This window comes from Musca autumnalis, unplaced genomic scaffold (genome assembly GCF_047663935.1).
Source record: "Musca autumnalis isolate F117 unplaced genomic scaffold, ASM4766393v1 scaffold_4, whole genome shotgun sequence".
NCBI classification, from domain to species: Eukaryota; Metazoa; Arthropoda; class Insecta; order Diptera; family Muscidae; genus Musca; species Musca autumnalis.
Window position 1 is genome coordinate 142,012,052 of NW_027411977.1, and position 20,200 is coordinate 142,032,251.

The following is a 20,200-nucleotide window of genomic DNA, read 5'->3' on the forward strand; positions in this document are numbered from 1 at the left end:
CTATCGCTTCACATTGTTCGGCTCTGGTTATTTTTTAATACCCCATTGACCTTTTCTTGTATTTATTGAAATTCATATCAACTTTAAATTTCGTAGCATCTGTCCTGTTATAATATTTTTAATAAAATTTTCTGAATGCGCCATTTCGGACTTTACTAAATCCTCAAATTAAATATTTACTTTAAACACACTGGCAGGAAATACTTCCGACTTCTTCCGCCCCATGCTGAGATTACCACAATAAAATCTTTTTCCAAAGAAATATTTCTTAACATCATCATCTCTTTCTTTCGAATTTAAAACAATGAAAAGTCTGCAACAGCTACCTATCGCTAATAAGATTAATAAAATGTTTTCTCATGTCAGAATACCCTTTAAATACATGTCACTCTCATTTAAAAGGTCCGACTTTGTAAGTAGGGGATTACTTTTTATAAGTTCTACATTTAAAAGTACAAAGGAAAAAATATCATTAGTTTTCAAAAATAATCACACAAGCTCCATAAATAATAAAAAACAAAGTATTGTCAGCTCTTAAAGGGCTTTCAAACGCATAAATACAAAACACTTTCAAGCTTCATTAAATTCTACCCAATACCTGCTGCCTGCCTTCTTTGAAATGCCAATTTTAAACGTTTTTTTGTATTTAGTGGTTTATTTACTACAAATACACCTTTCCTTTTTTGTGGCTAGCCCTAAGTGCACCACTATCGGTTGCATGCAGCAGTTATGTGTATTCCCAAAATCGAATGTTTTACCACTTTTTGTTTTAAAGGCGCGCACATTTAGTTTGTGACCATTTTATTTTTACACCCCTTTCTTCAAAACGATTAAAAACAGCAAATCAACGTAAATTGTTTTATTTTATTACTTAGTAATTTGTGTCACGAGGGTTGTTTAGCCAGTTTTGTAAACATATTGTAAGGTTGATACCGCGTATAGGAAAAGCAGTTCAACAAAATTTAAACGAAATTCAATTCTCATTTCAGAGGGTATTATATTGGATTATTACTTTGAACAAAAACATACAAATTGAAAGTATCTAGTATTGTTGAAATTTACGTTACAAGACAAATTTTGCATATTGTACAAATTTCAGGAATTCCCTCAGATTCCTCTTATTGATGATTCGAAAGGAATTAATAATGTGATTAGGGCTTTGCAAGGAGCATCAGCTGATTCTATAAATCCCAAAAATGCATGGACAAGGTGCTGTGCAACATCGACTGCTTTCTTTTATTAATTTGGACTGTAGTTTGTTTTTCAATTATACTTGAAATCATTGTTTTATTCTTAAGAGTATGTTTGCTATCGAACTTCGGTTCTCATGGAACTAACTTCCTATGCTCAAACAATGCAATACAATCTGGACAAAAATATAAAAGAGGGTTGAAAAAAGCAAACAATAGTCAAACACTCACTTCTACTCCCCTTAAGTATGTTCGAGTGCATTCGAACATATTTCAAAATCCTAACTAGCACACAACCCTCTTGTTAACCACAGGCAATAAAGTGCATGTGTCCCATTAGTATGAAGGACAAAAAGGAGTATTTTGTTCGAAAGTGCCCTTTGCTGCAGACGTGAATGGTGTGTGCTTTGTTAGATTAAAGAGGGGGATTTTAGATAACATTTAAATTGTTCACCATAAAATTTAGCACCGCCTTTTTTTACCATAACGATGGTAATTAATTTTAAATTGCTGACTTCACCTTGACCGACCAACACAAAATAGAGCGATTGACCGTCCGACCGTCTAGTAATATAGGGTTTCAAAAATAGAATTTTGCTTCAAGTGGGTGGGGTTTATTTCTATGTCCATTTGTGTGTTTTTGTTTTCGACCATTTAGTTGTCTATTGTTTAATCACGTTCCATTGTGAAATTGTTTAAGAAGTGTTGCATTTTTATATCTTGATTTTGTCTAGCGCCCACCCATGTCCTTTTTGTTCTATGCTCTCACTATTCCTGTGGCGTTATGCGTTGGCGTGTTTACGCTTCGTAAATATCACAACATTAACCGAAACAAATTAGTTTTCTGCAATGTCTGTATGTCGTCATGGGAAGGGCAATATAATTGATTAGCTGAATTCATAAATGTGTTGAAAATGTATCTGCCCTCAGGATTATAATATAAAGCAAATAGAATTTTGATTGATGTTTCTGTGTCGTTTTTTGATTGAAGACTTTTTTCGGAAATCAAATGAAGTAAAAGAAGAAGATTGAACTACAATCATTGACCAGAACATCACATTTTCTTCTTTATTATAAAACAACCTCAGTATGGTAAGCCTAAGACGTCTATTTATAAATAAATAAAACAGGAAGTATGGGCTTGGCTCCCGAAAAAAATTGTACTGTCGTAACTAAGGTCGCATACCCAACATGTTGCCAACAATATAAAAACGATCACAGACGAGTCCTTAAACTGCACTCTTTCCAAACTTTGTGTGGAAGGTAACCGAAAAAGTGGTACGATGTACTCAATATTCGGACATAATCCGAGTCTGCAAGAAATAATACGATGTATCACGTTTGGACTGAATCGGTTTCTTTCTTCGAGGGTTATTTTACGTACTACCCAGTTTATTTGTTGCCGGCAGGCGTTTTGGATCTTTCGGGTCATTATCTCAGGAAGAATTGACTTGCCCTAGAACAAATTTGCGCCGTCGAAGAAAGAATAACTTGTTGCAAAATTGTTTAAAACTATCCGAGACGAGCTGTTATACAGTAATACTTCCATTTTTTGTGGGAGTTACACGAAGGACTATACACATTTAGTCCATATTCAAACCTGATCTATACCTGGAAGTACTATGCCTGGAAGTACTTCCTTCGAGAGTTATCGTGCGTAACATTTTAGCGAACATTTTTGAACTTTTGTGGGGAGGTTGCCTATCTTCGAACTTAAACTAGGCTAGGTTTAAGGATGCGCAGCCATCTAATAGTATAGATGACTGCTTCACTTGGAGACCGTTGGTCCATTGTGTTCATCCTGGTAGATTAGAGGTGGAGAAGATGAAGGCGTTGATGAAGTAAAGATGAAGATGATCAGCTGAAGATGATGATATAGTGCAAAGAGCTATGAAGTGGAGTTGATGAGGCTTGTGGTTATTGCTCGTTGGGTTGGAGATGAAGAAGAGTAGATTACCAGATTGCAGCAGTATCGTTGTTGTTGTTGTTTTAGCAGCATGAAACCTATGTAGAATCATAGTTTTGATTCTGGGTTGGTAGCCGTTTGCGAAACACTGTGGTTTCGGATCAATCCGGTACGAAAGAACCCGCTGCCGTGGAGTATCGTTGATTGATTGTTTTGCTGGAAATAGAAATAAGAGACAAATTTTAGTAGTTATGGACCTTTGCCAAGCCGGATAAGTGCTCGGCTAAGTTAAGTAGAATAATGGAATCTATGTTAGATAGGAAGCTAATAGTATCTGTTTTATATCTACCTAACATTCGGTGTCTTCCTGTCTACAAAAGGTGGCAACTACAAAATAAAATCAATACCACGCAGAGGGTTCTTCATACCGGATTGTTTAGGAAATCATATTGTTTTGTACAGCGGCTGCCAACCCAGTATTAAACCTATACTTCTACCCAGAGCATTTCTGTAATCAAGGATAAATCGAGAATTTATGGTTCGGTATTTGAGGGCTGCTTGACTATTGACATATATAATCACCAGACATGTAGGATTACCTTCAAGTTCGTTTACCAATTCTGCTGCTTTCCGGTACACAAAATAAATCTTGAGCCTCCTTCCACTTTAGCCAACTAATCCACAGTAGATTTGTTTGCCAAGGTGGAAGGAAGCTCAAAATTTATTTTGTGTACCAACTATACTCAGTAGCCACGCACGACTACCTATGTAAAAAAAGTAGTAATAGTATATCCATAAAAAAAACTATCAACCGTAATTGCTGTTGTTGTTGTCTGACTCTGCCGCATCCTGAAACATTGCCAGTATTATACCATCCGGTCACTGTGTTTTGTACTGGTGAAAGCTCTTAATCGGTCATCGAATTCTAGTTAATCTGTCTACACAGTTCGGATTCGATTGCAACTTGTTGCAGACAGAACACCATCAAAATCCGGGAAAGTTAACCTCTGATAGCAGATCGAGAGTCTCTGGTCAATTTGTCATTTATATAGTTAGGCTAGTAAAGAAATTACCTAGCTGTTGTTGCATTAATGCAACGATTAACATTCACATATACCAACGTTTCCAATAGTTTAGCTCCCTGTGCTATGTCGTCAATTTAAAAAGCCATTCTTTTTATAGCATTTCATGCTTTCCAAGAATTTCCAGTATATACTTATAAATATTTTCAATTTTAATTTGGTTTGTTTTTTTTTACTATAATTTACCTTTTATTTTTATTTATTTTCCAATTTCAACAACTAAAACAAATTTAAAACTAAAGCTGGTACATCATGGTCGGCAAAAAATTCGGATTTTGACCAGCGATTAATTATTGATCTGGGGGAAGTTAAGAATGTTACATACATTGCATTGCAAGGACGACCGCATAGCAATGAATATGTAACCGAATATGCCATTAGTTATGGTATCAGCGATTTAGAGTTTGCCGATTACAAAGAACCCGGTGGCAACATCAAGGTAAGAAGAATGGTTACATGTGATCAGTTTAAGGATCAGGGAGTAACGGGGTGAAGGATTAAAAACTAATATACGTAATTAAAAAAATTGAGAAAACAAATATAAACTTCAAAATTGTATTATGCACGGCTTATAATTTATTTTTATAATTTGATAATTTTCGCTTTTTATGTAATTAATTTTTAATTTTTGTATTTTTTACAATTCTTTTTTCACACGTAGTTGTTTAGTATAGTCGCAAAGTAATTAACAATATCATTGATACCATCTTCTTCCTTATAACCTAACCTTATTGCCTAATCAAACATTTCTTTACATAATCATTTATTCATCAAACCACAAACTTACTACTCACCTCCCATCACCACCAATAAACCACACTAAAGGTAATTCGGCATGGACTCCAGTTGAAAATACTTACAATCACTTCCTAACCATTGATTTGGGCTATAAGAGCACTGTACGTAAAATTGCTTCAATGGGGCGTCCTTTTACTAATGAATTTGTTACGGAATATATTGTGCAATATTCCGATGATGGCGAATATTGGCGCTCCTATGTTAATCCATCAAGTGAGCCACAGGTAAATGCCTTTTTTTGTTTTTGTTTGACGACAACAGATTTTCAATTTAACGATTATGTGTTGTCCTCAAATTATCAAAATGCTATTTTATCATTTTTTTAAAGTTTTTGGTCAGTTAATTATCTTATAGTATGTAGTGAATATAATACAAAAACGCATAGGGTCCAGACTACTGTTTTTGTGTAATAAATATATATTTTTTTGGCTGAGATTCTATATTGAGAGGACCTGAAATGTCACTTCAACGGCTAGCCATTTGACAAATGTGCCGAAAAATCTTGAAAAGAATATAAGGTGGAGCAAGGAGGTTTTCTACGCACAAAATCAACTGTCAATTTGAAAGATCTATATCATATTTGGGAGTGCCTCGTTATTTTTTTTTTTTTTCAAACGTTCTCAACGCCACGCATTCCCACCCCTATCGATCGAGGGGCGACCTCCCTTTGAACGTAGGGATCGCGTACACACGGATCGCGATCCGGATAATTGTGTATGCTTCCATTATAAGTCGAATTTTATCCTGATTACTTACAGCGCTAGCGGTTACGTTAGGTTTTATGATACGGAGCTGCCACAGATTGTCACAGCTACTTCACAGGGAGGCATGAGCTCTAATGTGTTTATTCTGAAAGTATAGAATAGCTTGAAGAATAGAATTTTGAAAATTTCTCTGATATGCAATGATAGAATCCTCGGAGAGAAAATTGAATTACTGCTACACCAACAAACCTATAGGTAAGCATAAGCGGTAAGCGTACGGAAACTAGTTGCTAAATCCTGACATGGACGCACTACTTATCTCATTGAAAGTTGATTGGCAAGGGTTCAGAGAATTTTTCAATCACAGCTTCCATCATATCCTCAGATACCTGAAGAATTTTTCGGAACATCATCGCATCGGCTGCATACCGAATACCTGAAATCAGATCAAATTTCCCAGCAGAGGCGACAGAACTAGTAATGAGCTTCGTCATACGAACCCTAAAGGCCCAAGCGTTAAGGCCACGGTACATAAGCGGCTCGCATTCTTGTGTAAGTTATTTTGACTTAGTTGTTCTTTATTCTGTTACCAGAAGTGGCTTAAGCAAGAATGCCATACCTGTTATGTAACGAGACCTTTAGGGACCTTAGTCCATATTTACATAGGAAATTTTCCTTGCGGCAATTGTCAGTTTGTAGGTGAGAGAGGGTGCTGAGAGGCAAAGGGTTACCATATACCTCACATCTCTCTCCATCAAACTGACAATTGCCGCAAGGAAAATTGCCTAATATAAATATGGACTAAATCTTGAAGTCACAGGCTAGTATGTGAGCATGAGCGGAAAAGTGGCTGGACCACCTGGTACATCACTTCCGAATTCAGGAAAGAAGGATGATAGAACTCTACTACCAGCGGCGTGATAGTGACAGATCCGAAGAGGTGTTCGACTTATTTTAACCCCGAAGTTAAAGAACGAAGAGCAGTGTGCTACGCCGTATAAAAGACCTCTCAACCGAGGAAGTACCATTACAATTTACGAAGAGATGTGTTGGGACGCCATCCGAAACAAAAAATTATCCAAAGTGTTGGGCCCACACGGAATCTCAATGGCAATACTTAAGCAATTGGATTAACCCGGAATTTACCATCCTTGAAGACAGCCAAGAATGCCAGCAGTGGTGAATCGTATAGGCCGATCTCCCTCTTGTAGCCAGAAGCAAATATTCTAGATACACTACTCCTCCCTAATATGAGAAGCATCAGAATGTCATAATATCACCATAACAGCATGACGCGCAGTATCACTGCCTGAAACAGAACAGACAGTGCCATCGAACAGCTATGCTGGCTCTTGGTCTATCGAAGACCTTCGATACCGTCATCCATGCAAAGCTGTTCGAGAACATAAAGGAGACTTTCCTCGTGCCGTGTTTGAAACGTGGCCGCAGCTATTTGCCACAATATCAGAAGTAGGGACATGGTTTTCAATTAGCTGGCCGGCAACACTTGGGGTGCTGACAAAGAACCCTTGTTTGTGGACCTCTTATAAAGCAATAGGCCGTTTTGAGGAATGCTATGCAAATATTAGCGCAAAGCTGTGGCAAATATTCAAACCTGCCGGAAGCTGTAATGCAGTACTTGTACAGGCTTCCTCCTCCCAGGCACGTCAGTAGAGATCGTCATGATCCAAAGAGAAAGGTCCAAAGGTACAAGCGAAGACCTCTAGATTAACGACCAAACCATCGCAAAAGAAAAACGCCAGCTGCCAGTTATGATCCAGAGGATCGAATTGATGGCACGATACCCAACACAAATATAAATATATTCACCACGTGGAGAGTTGACATGCAAGTGTATTTGAATATCTTCCCAGATCGCAACCATAAGCTGAGCCACTGCTGTTTGCGATAAGTGTGCTTACAAAACAAATCCTTGTTGATCTTTCACAAAGCTATAGGTTTGTGCCTGGTAAGCTGCGGTAATCAGTGGTCAGGTTTGCAAATACCAGCGCTACATAGAATCTAAATACAGTCGAAATCGCTTATAACGTCGGTCAAGGGACCGACGGAATTTGTCGTTATAAGCGATAGGGCTATAAAGGGCCGCAGAGATTTGGGACTTTTCGATATCGTCGTTATAACCGATATGACGTTATAAGCGATTTCGACTGTACTCTAACCTGACAAAAAGGCGCCCTCAACATCCTAATTTAACTGCCTTCTCCTAGCTGAGAGAAATTATCCATCTATCCAACCAATGTGTGGGTACACAACTAAACAAGTTTTAAAATATTATAGGTTCCTTTACTATCAAGAAAGATGGCCATAGTAAAAATCGACACATTCTTGTTCCGCCCAATATTTTCTTTTTGCTATTACACCGAATCTTATTTGCAATTCGGAAAATTTGCTTACAATTATCTGCTTGTGAACCGGGCAATCTATTATAGCCTTATGATAACCATTTTTACATTCACCTGTAGTTTGTTTTTATGATTGGCATTTTTGGATTTTCTTCAACAAAACAATATACATAAGTTAATACACATAAATCGGCTATGGTCTCTAGAGCTATCTAACAAAAGGTATTTTTTAAGGTTATGGTTATTTTTCGGGGTTTGTGTTTAATTGTTCTTGTCCGGTTTCATGATTTATTTCTAATCTAACCTTTTCGTTGTCATGCAGATGTTCAAAGGTAATTCAGACGGAAACTCAATACATTACAATGTTTTCGAAGTTCCCATTATTGCACAGTGGATACGAATTAATCCCACACGTTGGCATGATCGTATTTCGATGCGTGTTGAACTCTTTGGCTGTGATTATGGTATGTTTACAGTATTTATATTTACATATGTGTGTGGTTTAATGATTTGTTCCATGTTTCCTTTTAGTTGCTGAAAATCTCTACTTTAACGGCACCGGTTTGATACGTTACAATTTAATGCAGGAACCCATTGCCTCGACTCGTGAATCAATACGTTTTCGTTTTAAAACAGCCAATGCCAACGGCATTATGATGTATTCTCGTGGTACTCAGGGTGACTACTTCGCCTTGCAATTGATGGAAAATAAAATGGTATTGAATTTGGATTTGGGTGGTGGCATAATGACGTCCTTGTCGGTTGGCAGTCTCTTGGACGATAATGTTTGGCATGATGTTGTTATATCACGTAACCGTCGTGATATCATCTTTTCGGTAGATCGTGTCATAGTTCGCGGCCGCATCAAGGGAGAATTTAGTCGTTTGAATTTAAATCGTCAATTGTATTTGGGTGGTGTGCCAAATATCCAGGAAGGTATTTATGTTACGCAAAATTACACCGGCTGCATGGAAAATATCTACTTCAACTCGACAAATTTCATACGCGAAATGAAAGACCAGCATGAAAGAGGAGAATTTTATCGCTTCAGTAAAATCAATACCGTCTATGCCTGTCCCTCGCCTCCCATATATCCTGTTACATTTACAACACGTGGTTCCTATGTACGTCTCAAGGGTTATGAGGGACAAAAGTCGTTGAATGTTTCCTTCTATTTCCGAACCTATGAAAATGAGGGTATGATGTTGCACCACGATTTCGCTAATGGCGGATATGTGCGAGTCTTTTTGGAGAAGGGTAAAGTGAAAGTGGATCTTAAATTGGCCGACAAACCACGCATCATTTTGGATAATTATGATGAAAGGTTTAATGATGGCAAATGGCATGCTTTTGTTTTGACCATCCAACGCAATCGCCTGGTTTTGGACATTGATCAACGTCCTATGGCCACCACTAAGAATATACAAATAACCACAGGTCGCCTGTACTATATTGCCGGAGGTATGGAGAAAAATAATGGTTTTGTCGGTTGTATGCGTTTGATTCTTGTCGATGGTAATTACAAACTGCCTAAGGATTGGGTCCAAGGTGAAGAAGTGTGTTGCGGCGATGAGGTTGTTGTCGATGCATGTCAAATGATTGATCGTTGTAATCCAAATCCTTGTCAACATAATGGCCATTGTCATCAAGATTCGACAGATTTCTTCTGTGACTGTGACAACACGGGTTATGCTGGTGCTGTATGCCATACATGTAAGTAATTGCAGTGGAGGGCACACACAATTTTGTGTAATCTTTTAATGTGTACTTTTTTGTTTTCTTTTTATAGCTAATAATCCTCTATCTTGCCAAGCTCTTAAAAATGTTCAACATGTTTCATCACGTGTATCGACCAAGATTGATGTTGATGGCAGTGGTCCCTTGAAGCCGTTCCCAGTGACATGTGAATTCTACAGTAAGTAAATTTAAAACGAAAATCTGTTGTATTGCAAAGGGAAATTTTGAAGTTTTTGTTGAGGTTATGGTTCATTGGTATGGTGGAATGCTTTGAATAAGACATCCCTTCTCCGCAAGATTAATGTCGTTCAAAGAGCGGCATCTCTTCTAATTACCGGTGCCATGAAAAGCACTCCACAGGCTGCTCTCAATGTATTACTGGATCTTCATCCGATGAATCTCGTAGTACAGGAGTTGGCAGCAAAGAGTGCTCTCCGACTCAAGGAGTTAAATTCATGGCGTAACTTCGACTACGGCCATGCTGCTATCTTACGACAATCTGGACTATCGGTGGGTTTGGAGGTAATCAGTGACTATATATCACCACAATTACACTTCGACGACATTGAAGTTCGGATACCTGACAGAGAAGCCTGGACCCACAAATCCCTACCTCTACCCGGTATAGAGATTTATACCGACGGATCCAAGATGGAAAAGGGAACAGGAGCGGGCGTCTACAGCGATACCCTCAACTTACGGATCTCGTACAAGCTAAGCGAAAATTGTAGCGTCTTCCAAGCCGAAATCTTTGCGGTCACGAAAGCAGCAGAATTGATTAAAAACATGGAAGGGGATATAGCCGGACCGGTGACTATCTATGTGGATAGCCAAGCGGCCCTAAAATCACTTAGATCCCATTCAATCAAATCTGCTGCGGTCTTGCACTGCAGGAAAGCTTTGGAGGCCCTACGATCAATCGTTACCTTGTGCTGGGTCCCGGGGCATTGCGACATCGAGGGAAATGAAAAGGCGGATGAACTGGCACGTCGCGGATCTGAGTCAAGCGACATCGAAATCGATAACTCAATCAGGCCACCCCTGTGTCACTTCATGCGGCTCCTAGAACAAACATACAGGGAGAAGGCTGGTCAGATCTGGAATAACGAACCTGGCTGCAAGGTATCAAAGGCAATCTGGCCCAACCTCTCTAAAAGGAAGACCACTTCCCTACTCTCTATGAGAAAACCCGATCTAAAACTAATGATTGGAGTTATCACGGGACACTGCAGGATAAGATCAATGACCTGCAAATGGGATAGAGATGACCCCACGGACTACTGCAGATTATGCGAAGACGAAGAAGAAACAGAGACGATTGAGCACTTATTATGCCGTTGTCCAATGCTCAGGACCAGGAGAGTTCAAACAATGGGTGAACACACACTATCATCTCTGACAACACTCTGCCAAGCCGAGCCGACAACACTGCTTCTTCTCGCCAAGGGACTGAAGTGGCTTCAAAACGAGCAACTTACAACTTTTTAATACTGCTAACCTCCTTATTCGCTCTCTCTCTCTCTCTCCTTACAAATAATCTTTCAATCCATAGCACTTACTTAATCATTCTCAACTATCCTATAACTTACTTAATTATTCCTTTTTCCTATTTCTAAACTCGATATGCTATTATTTCTTTTCTTTCCTCCTACCCTTACTTTAGGATGAACACAATGGACCATAAGGTCTCCGAGTGGAGTGGCTGTCCAACACGACAGCTGCGCGTCCTTTAACCTAACCTAACCTAACCTATATTAATTTCGGAGACCGTTTGAATCAACGAACAAAGAGAGTGCTAGGTTAGGTTAGGGTATCTATCTATTATCCGAAATTATCTAAGAAAATCGTCGATAAGTTAGTGACCAATGTGAAATCGCTTAGACTCCCCGATAGCAGAATGTTGCTAATTTAAATATACAATTTTAATAAAAAAATTTGCAATTCAAAGAAATCTGCCGATTTCTGAGATTAATTTAAAAGAGTTTACACAATTCCTGGAAAACCTTCATTTCCCTGGAGACATTTTCTTGTTAAACACCAAGCCAACTGATATTATAGCCTCTAAAGTAAATTAAAAGCTGATTGACCAAAGTATCGAACATGATGTGTTAGTTACTCACATAGTATCCGCAAAAAAGGTAGTTAAGTATTATGTCACACACTGAAACATGCACTAAAAACTTTCCCTATTTATAGGCGTTCTTAGATTGAATTTCCCACTACTGCAATTTCATAAAATTGCCCTAGTATGGAACAAGATCTAAGAACGCATAATTTCATGAAATTTATTTCGTCTGCCACTACCTTCTGGCCAAACTTCCGGAAAGATCTTCATGATGAAGCAGTTGCCCAATAACGATACAGTTTTTTTTATTAGGAAACCCCTTCTATATATTAAGTTAGCGTGATTTTAGCACAAAATGGGCAGACAGTCTTATTTCTTATGGACTCGAATTGAAGATTTGTGACTCAGTTTAGATTTTTAGCCTACCTTCTTACCATCGCTTCGGGGTTGGGCTTCTGGGTTGGGCTTTATAGGCTGTAGGGGTCGAAGTTGACGTTGAACTCAACATTACCTCTTCGGTCATCGGGTTGAGAGAGGAGACTTTGTTAAGGCTAGGATTTCTCTTGGGCAAGTGAGGCTTTGCTATTTCGAACTTGCTAGAGATTGGTCCTGATTAACATGCACTCTTTCATAGAGATTTACTAGGTTTCACTGTCGATTAAATTCCTGAGGTAGTGTATCGACCAATAATAAGCCCTCTTCTGTTTAGCAACCCGATTTTTAGAGCTTTGTCGGAGTCCCATCCTCAATAGCAGAAGACTAGTTCTTTTGGCTTCTGCAGATGGACGGAGACCAGTTTACCGACGTATACAGTCACGACTGTGGTATCAAGTTCTGTCCTCGGCCTCAGGTGAAGCACTACCCTGACTGAGGCTCAAGAAGGGCTAGAAGCTGTCTGCTTTGCTCAGCTAGACTATCTTTTAAAACTTCTAATTTGGGCAGCCATTTTCCGTCCCCTCCCGGAACTACTGCCCTTCAACTGTGGGCTGGGGTTCACCAGTCCTTTCGTTATCCCTTGTCGTTGCAGAAATATTGTCAACATTGGGTTTTGGGATTCTTGTTGTCTCCATTACTACGACATAGACATCCAGAACCATGGCAAGGACTTGACAACCAAGTCTTCACTACGTTGAGACGCCCAGTAGTGCGATTGTCTGACTCATTTTTTGAGTTACCGACAATTGTCGCTAAAATTAAAATGCTTATAATTTCGGTAATAACCGATGTTTTTCGGTAAGTTAGCGACGAATACAAAGCAGTGGTAATGTTTTACCGATAGCAACAGTGTTGTCAACTTTTATTTGAACTTTTCATTCATAATTTTGTGTTTTAATTTTACCGATTTTTGTCGGTAACTCGAAAAATGTGTTAGAGAATCGCACTACAGATATCAACTAAGCAGCGTTATAATAAAGTTTGTATCCAAACCTTGGAACACCGATTGGCACGAGTTTGGATGACACCCATGTATTAGGGGATCTCTAATTCGTAGGAGATCACTACGTAGATAACCTTTGATCGGTCATAAATTCCCCCGCTCAACATTTCCGGAAGGAAATTGTGACTTTAAGCACCTGCATCGCCCCAAGATTGTTTTCCCTGGCGGAGCGTTAGCTTACTCTTACATTTAATTACTTTCCAAATTGCGATTTTCAAAAAGCTTCTGATTGAACTGAACTTTGAAATTTTATAACCAATTTTATTTTTTTCATCAAATAGCTGATGGCCGTGTCATTACCACATTGAGTCACAGTCAAGAGCACACAACCACTGTAGATGGTTTCCAAGAGCCTGGATCATTCGAACAGAATATACTCTATGATGCTGATATGCAACAAATAGAAGCTTTGCTCAATCGTTCACACACATGTTGGCAGCGTTTAAGCTATTCATGCAGATCATCGCGTCTATTCAATTCTCCATGTAAGTAATTTTGGCTAAGAGTAGCATCTTCCAGAAAAACAACAACTGACTAAATCTCCATTTTTAGCTGAAGTATCTAATTTCCGTCCATTCTCCTGGTGGGTGTCGAGACACAATCAACCTATGGACTATTGGGCTGGAGCTTTGCCTGGTTCTCGTAAATGCGAATGTGGTATTCTTGGTAAATGTCAAGATCCAACCAAATGGTGTAATTGTGATTCGAATAGCTTAGAATGGGCCGAAGATGGTGGAGATATTAGAGAAAAAGAATACTTACCTGTAAGAGCTGTTAAATTTGGTGATACCGGTACTCCATTGGATGAGAAACAAGGTCGTTACACTTTGGGACCATTGAGATGTGAAGGCGATGATTTGTTTAGCAATGTTGTGACATTCCGTATTGCTGATGCCACAATTAATTTACCACCATTTGACATGGGACATTCGGGTGACATCTATTTGGAATTCAAAACAACCATTGAAAATGCTGTTATTTTCCATGCTACGGGACCCACAGATTACATCAAATTGACCATTTCTGGTGGCAACAAATTACAATTCCAATATCAGGCAGGCAGTGGACCACTGGGTGTAAATATTGCCACAAGTTATCATTTGAATGACAATGAATGGCATACAGTCAGTGTGGAACGTAATAGGTGAGAAAGAAATTTGATTAACGTTTTCTACAAACGACTTAAACATCTTCTTTTGTTTTTAGGAAAGAAGCTCGCTTGGTTGTTGATGGTTCGATCAAAGCTGAAGTACGTGAACCTCCAGGTCCAGTGCGTGCCCTCCATTTGACATCTGATTTGGTAATAGGTGCTACCACAGAATATCGAGATGGTTATGTCGGCTGCATTCGTGCCTTATTGCTAAATGGCAAAATGGTTGATTTGAAACAATATGGCGAACGTGGCATGTATGGCATTTCCTCGGGTTGTGTGGGTCGTTGTGAATCAAACCCTTGTCTGAATAATGGTACATGTATTGAACGTTACGATGGCTATAATTGTGATTGCCGTTGGAGTGCCTTCAAGGGGCCAATTTGTGCTGATGGTAAAATATCCAAAGGATTAGTTATTTTTTCACATCTAATGTTATTATTATTATTTCAGAAATTGGTGTTAATTTGCGTAGTAATTCGATTATTCGCTACGAATTCATTGAATCTTTCCGTTCAACAATTGCCGAAAATATTCGTGTTGGTTTCACCACAACGATCCCTAAAGGTTTTCTATTGGGTTTCTCCTCGAACATTACTGGCGAATATTTGACTATACAAATTTCAAACTCGGGTAAGTTGAACTTTATTATTGAACTAATTTAAAATATTTTTATTTATTATACTTCTTTATTTTTAGGCCATTTACGTTGCGTTTTTGATTTTGGTTTTGAACGTCAAGAAATTATATTCCCCAAAAAGCATTTCGGTCTGGGCCAATATCACGATGTACGATTTTCACGTAAAAACAGTGGCTCCACAGTTGTCCTGCAGGTCGATAACTATGAACCAGTTGAATATCATTTCGATATTAAAGCATCGGCCGATGCTCAATTCAATAATATACAATATATGTATATTGGCAAAAATCTTTCCATGACTGATGGTTTCGTAGGCTGTGTATCGCGAGTACAATTTGATGATATTTATCCGCTGAAATTACTGTTCCAACAAAATCCCCCACCAAATGTTAAATCATTGGGATGTAAGTTGTAGTAGTAGGAGAGAGATGTGTGTGTATTTACGGTAATTTCTAATTTTATTTTTTTTTCAGCTCAACTTACTGAAGACTTTTGTGGTGTTGAACCTGTTACCCATCCTCCCATTGAAATTGAAACAAGACCACCACCCCTAGTTGATGAGGAAAAGCTTCGTAAAGCCTATAATGAAGTTGATACAGTATTGTTGGCAAGTAAGTATATTTGTGGATTTGAATATTTGGATGTTGTTGGAAAAAGTATCAGTTTGAGCAATTTATTTATTTATTTATATAATTTATCTTATATAAATATAAGATAAATTTGGAGAATAGCATTAGCAGGTTAGGCCATCAGCTATTAGGAAGGAAATTAATGTTGTTTTGAGAATTTTGTCGAAATTTTTAAAAATAAGGATAAATCATATTTTGTTCCATTTTTGATCCGATTTTCATCGATCGTCTGCATGTTGATATGGGTATAAAATTTAGATTATTTAAGGTATAGAACTGGCAAAGATTTTTACCTTAAGGAGCCCACATACCATACTCGCGCCGCATAGTTTACCACAGACCAAAATATCGCGTTATAAGTGGTCAACAAGGTTTTTTATCTGCACCCAGTCTTGCCGTTTAGGAACTTGAGGACCTTGTTCCTACATCTCAGCATGTCGCAGATAGCTGTGGCATGCGGGGACGACATGAACATGCTGTCGAATGTGACCCTTAAAATTTTGGTGTAGTTTGTGACCGGAATTCTGCTACCACCTCACATCTGCCGTCCATGTGGTGAACAGAGTGGTCGTAGATTTAGTGGCTGATATTTGCATGTTCCTCGCATGGAATAAGGTGGCAAGATCAGAAAAACAGCAGTCCAGCCTTTCACAAATGTAATCTGGGAAGGTACTCGACGCTTAGATCGTAAATGCTGTCTGCAGGACGCTGAATGCAGGACAGGTAGAAGTTCAACAGTTCCGGAGATATCATCCCATCTTGGGGAACTCTCCACATGCCGAAGTACAGAGGCCGGCTCCGCGTAAGATTTCCTAGCTTTCTACATCCTTAACTAAATCTAGGACTGACTCTTCCCCTTTGGCTTTGAGAGGTGTCCAGATTGTGAGTTGGAGGAACCTCCCTTTGTAGTGGTCGAAAGACGTAAGTCACTGGGGGTGCGTTGTGCCATATCAACATCGCTCCTAGTTTGGCTTCTGTGGGCTACTCGACTTGATCTGTCAGGGTTACTCTTGGGCATATTAAGATTGATATTGATTAATTTATTTCCTGTTCTCTAAAACGATTCGAAATTAAATTCATTCGAATTACTACTAAACTCCTGTTGTTGTAGGAAATGTTTGCTTGATTGAAAATATAAACAACTCAATTATTTTTCAGAAAACAGAAGTTTGGTAGTAGTTCGAACGAAATTGTATTCGAATCGTCTTATTAAAACAGGCCATTAAACTCTCTCATCGAGATGGATGAGGGATCCCTGCCGATGTACTTTCTGAGGTAATGCACCGACCTACGTTACGCCCTCTTCTCCTTAGCCAACGCATCCTCAATAGAGTCTTGCTTCGGAAGCCTATTTCTATCGGCCGATTGACGGTCATTCTGTGTGTCTTCGACTGTGCTGATTTCAAGGGATTGTGTGTTTTCGTAGCAGACGCTGGAATGATGGTTGAGGGATCCCTGCGTCGTCGTATAAACTGTCATCGGCCCCGGCAGAAGCATTTCCCTGACTGAGACTCAGGGCCACCGTCCGCTGCAGAAGGACTAGAAGCTGTCTGATTTGTACAGCAAGACTATTTTGTCTACTTCTAAGTTAGATAGCCCTTATCTGTCCTCACGCGTCAATCGCAGGGTTTCTCCAGTCATGGGTTTTCCAAAATCGTTATCCATGGGCATAGCGGAAATGTGGGAATTTTGTTGTATTAAAATTTTTATTAGTCAGATCCATGCGTCATTGTTTTAGCGGGGGAATAGAGGTCCAATCCACTCCACCCTCCAGTGCCATGGCAAAGACTTGAGAACTAAGTGGAGGATCCGTTCGAATTCATTTGGTGCTCTAACTTGGAACCCGGATAGGCACGCGTTCGCCTGACACCCCAGCATTATGGGATCTCTAATTCGTGGATAGCCTTTGGTCCGTCACCATATCCCCACACTTAATAGAATATTGAGTGAAACACATTGTGGTGGGGGTTATTTACGTAAGAAAGAACCGTTTAAGTAAGAAGGATCTTTGGTATGTGGTAAATTATGTAAATATGACTTTTCGTATTTCCAGTGAGTTAAAAGCACTTGACAGAAGCGTATGAATATAGATCCAAGTTTTGGAATTGCCTCCATATGAGGAAGTGTACAGTAACAGTAAATATTCATAGGCATTTTAGGCTTTTTGGGATATACTTTGGATTCTTGCATTTTCACAATAATAATGTTGCAACATTTTTTCGTTTCTCCAGTTCTTCTCATCATTCTGTTCCTACTCCTTATATTGATGATCTTCTTGATTGGCCGGTACTTGCACAGACACAAAGGAGACTACCTCACACATGAAGATCAAGGAGCTGATGGTGCTGATGATCCCGATGAGGCTGTTGTACATTCTACCACTGGCCATCAAGTGACCAAACGGAAAGAATGGTTCATATAGTTCGAAATGCCACATGTCGGTGAGTGGTCAACGTAGTAGATCTTGAAGAATCAAACAGACAAACAAAGAAACCAACAACAAAAACATCCTTTTCTAAAACAAAAAATCGAACTTGAAAACTGAAAAACGTTGAAATTGTCCATTAAAAAACTGTTATCAAAGCAAAGCAAAGATAGGTACTACTCAGAGTGCGTATAACAGTAACCGAACGATGACGAACAACAACAAAACTTAAAACAACAAAGCTGGCCTTATAACGTTGATAATGAAATAATGATGAACACACCAAGTCTTCGTAAATGCTGATTTTTTTTTATACGACACTGCCAATTATTTTGCAGAAAACGACACTTAATTGTTTTGCTTGCTTCAATTTTTTGTTATTAAACTTTTCAGTTTTTGTGATTTTTTTTTTTTTATTTTATGGTCACAATCGAAAAAACTAAAAACGAAATCTCTTTCTATTTTTTTTACAATTTTTCGCAAAAGTTTGATTTTATTTAAAAATGAAACATACAGACTTTTTGAGTTTTTATACCGTCCATTATTTGTATTTTTAGTTATTAATTTCATTATTTTTAAGTTTATACTTTTTCAACTATATAGTAACAGCGAATATGTGCTCATGCGAAACACCATTTAAAAAAAGAAGAAGAAACAAACAAAAGAAATCCACTTGAAATATCTATTATTGTCATTTGTTTTGTAAATAAGAAAATGTTTGTATTGCGAAGAGCTACAGAGAGCGCATTGTGTCCAAATCGAATTGAATCGAATAGTAATTTTTCTTTATACTTCTAAGTAATACATTGTATACACGTTTTTTCAACATCTCTCTACTCCCTCCCCCCACCATTACACTCAAAAAGAGCAGCTTATTATTTCAAAGATGACGTTTCCTTTCAATGAAAACGTGTTACTACATTCCATTATAATCATACATACATATATATTGTATTGTGTTAAAAGCATAATTTTAAAATATTTTTTATGTAGAAATTAGTTTTGTTACAATTTAACAACAAAAAAAAAATAAAATTAAAAAAAAAAAAACAATATTTGCATTGAAATTTTATAATTGAATACAAAATAATAAAAAAAACGAAACCGTAATTATAATTTACCAAGTAAACGTTTAAGTAAAATGTTGAAAATATGACGATAAGCAGAGTTAAAGCGTGAACATTAAGTGCAACTAAGTCAATGCAGGTTGATACTTCATTCAACACACATCCATCAACAACAACAACAATAAAACAAAAATGCATCACAACTTTTATTGTGGCAATTGAATATTTATTGTGGATATTTTTTGTCTTTGGTAATAAAAATATAAAATTTAGTATTTTAATAAACAAAAAATTTAGATTACTATATTATAGAAATAACAAAAGAGAACAATAAATTTCAATACAACACAAGATTGTGGTTTTTATTTCAACACCGAATGGGGAAGACAAAATGAATCGCTTGGCTTTGTCAACAGCTGAATAACCTCAGCCTAGTACTGTACGAAAAAAGGAGTTGGATCTACGAACATATTCCAAATTTTAAAAGTAAATACCATTTTCCTAGATTACAAAGACGGTTCGGAAGTTTGCAGCGTACTATGGTTCAGAATTGGGTTTTCCTGGTCAAAACGGATAGAGGTATTTTCATATTTTTTATAATAATAATTCAAGGTCAAAGTTAAAATATTTAGTTTTTTTCATATTTTGCATCAAAATATGAGTGTTTTTGAGTTTTTCGTATGTTCCAATCTATTAAAAATTTTCAAACACCAAACATCTATTAAAAAGGTCAAACAACAATTTTTTTTGTAAAAATTAAAAAAAAATCCAAAAATGAAATATTTGTTCACAAATTAATAGTACGTTTATATATAACCGGATTTAACAAACCGACTGTGTTTCAAATGTCAATTCCATTGCTAATATTTCAAATAAATCCTTATAAAAAAGGTTAACCCTGCAAAAGGCTATAATATAAACATGGTCTAAAATAAAAGTACTCCTTGGGTTTTCATAAAAGCAATATAAAATTCATACATATTTTTAAAAATGTCAATTTGTGCAA

At 37.8% G+C, this 20,200-nt stretch overlaps 1 protein-coding gene across 4 annotated transcripts in view; it reads left to right on the top strand.

Annotated features, from left to right (window-relative positions):
- The window catches only part of Nrx-IV (neurexin-4), a 43,599-nt gene extending 24,804 nt beyond the window's left edge, over positions 1-18,795 (top strand). For 2 of the 4 annotated variants that reach the window (XM_073979997.1, XM_073979998.1), the window contains exons 4-14: positions 4,421-4,617; positions 8,366-8,507; positions 8,575-9,756; positions 9,833-9,958; positions 13,565-13,768; positions 13,836-14,427; positions 14,490-14,827; positions 14,887-15,066; positions 15,133-15,477; positions 15,547-15,684; positions 17,934-18,795. In XM_073979997.1, the coding sequence (XP_073836098.1) occupies positions 4,421-4,617; positions 8,366-8,507; positions 8,575-9,756; positions 9,833-9,958; positions 13,565-13,768; positions 13,836-14,427; positions 14,490-14,827; positions 14,887-15,066; positions 15,133-15,477; positions 15,547-15,684; positions 17,934-18,124 (3,635 nt within the window). In that variant the 3' untranslated portion in view covers positions 18,125-18,795. Of the gene's footprint in view, positions 1-4,420; positions 4,618-5,003; positions 5,201-8,365; positions 8,508-8,574; positions 9,757-9,832; positions 9,959-13,564; positions 13,769-13,835; positions 14,428-14,489; positions 14,828-14,886; positions 15,067-15,132; positions 15,478-15,546; positions 15,685-17,933 lie in introns of all 4 variants that reach the window. The other 2 variants (XM_073980000.1, XM_073979999.1) reach the window with 1 other exon arrangement.
- Positions 18,796-20,200: the final 1,405 nt, after the last annotated feature.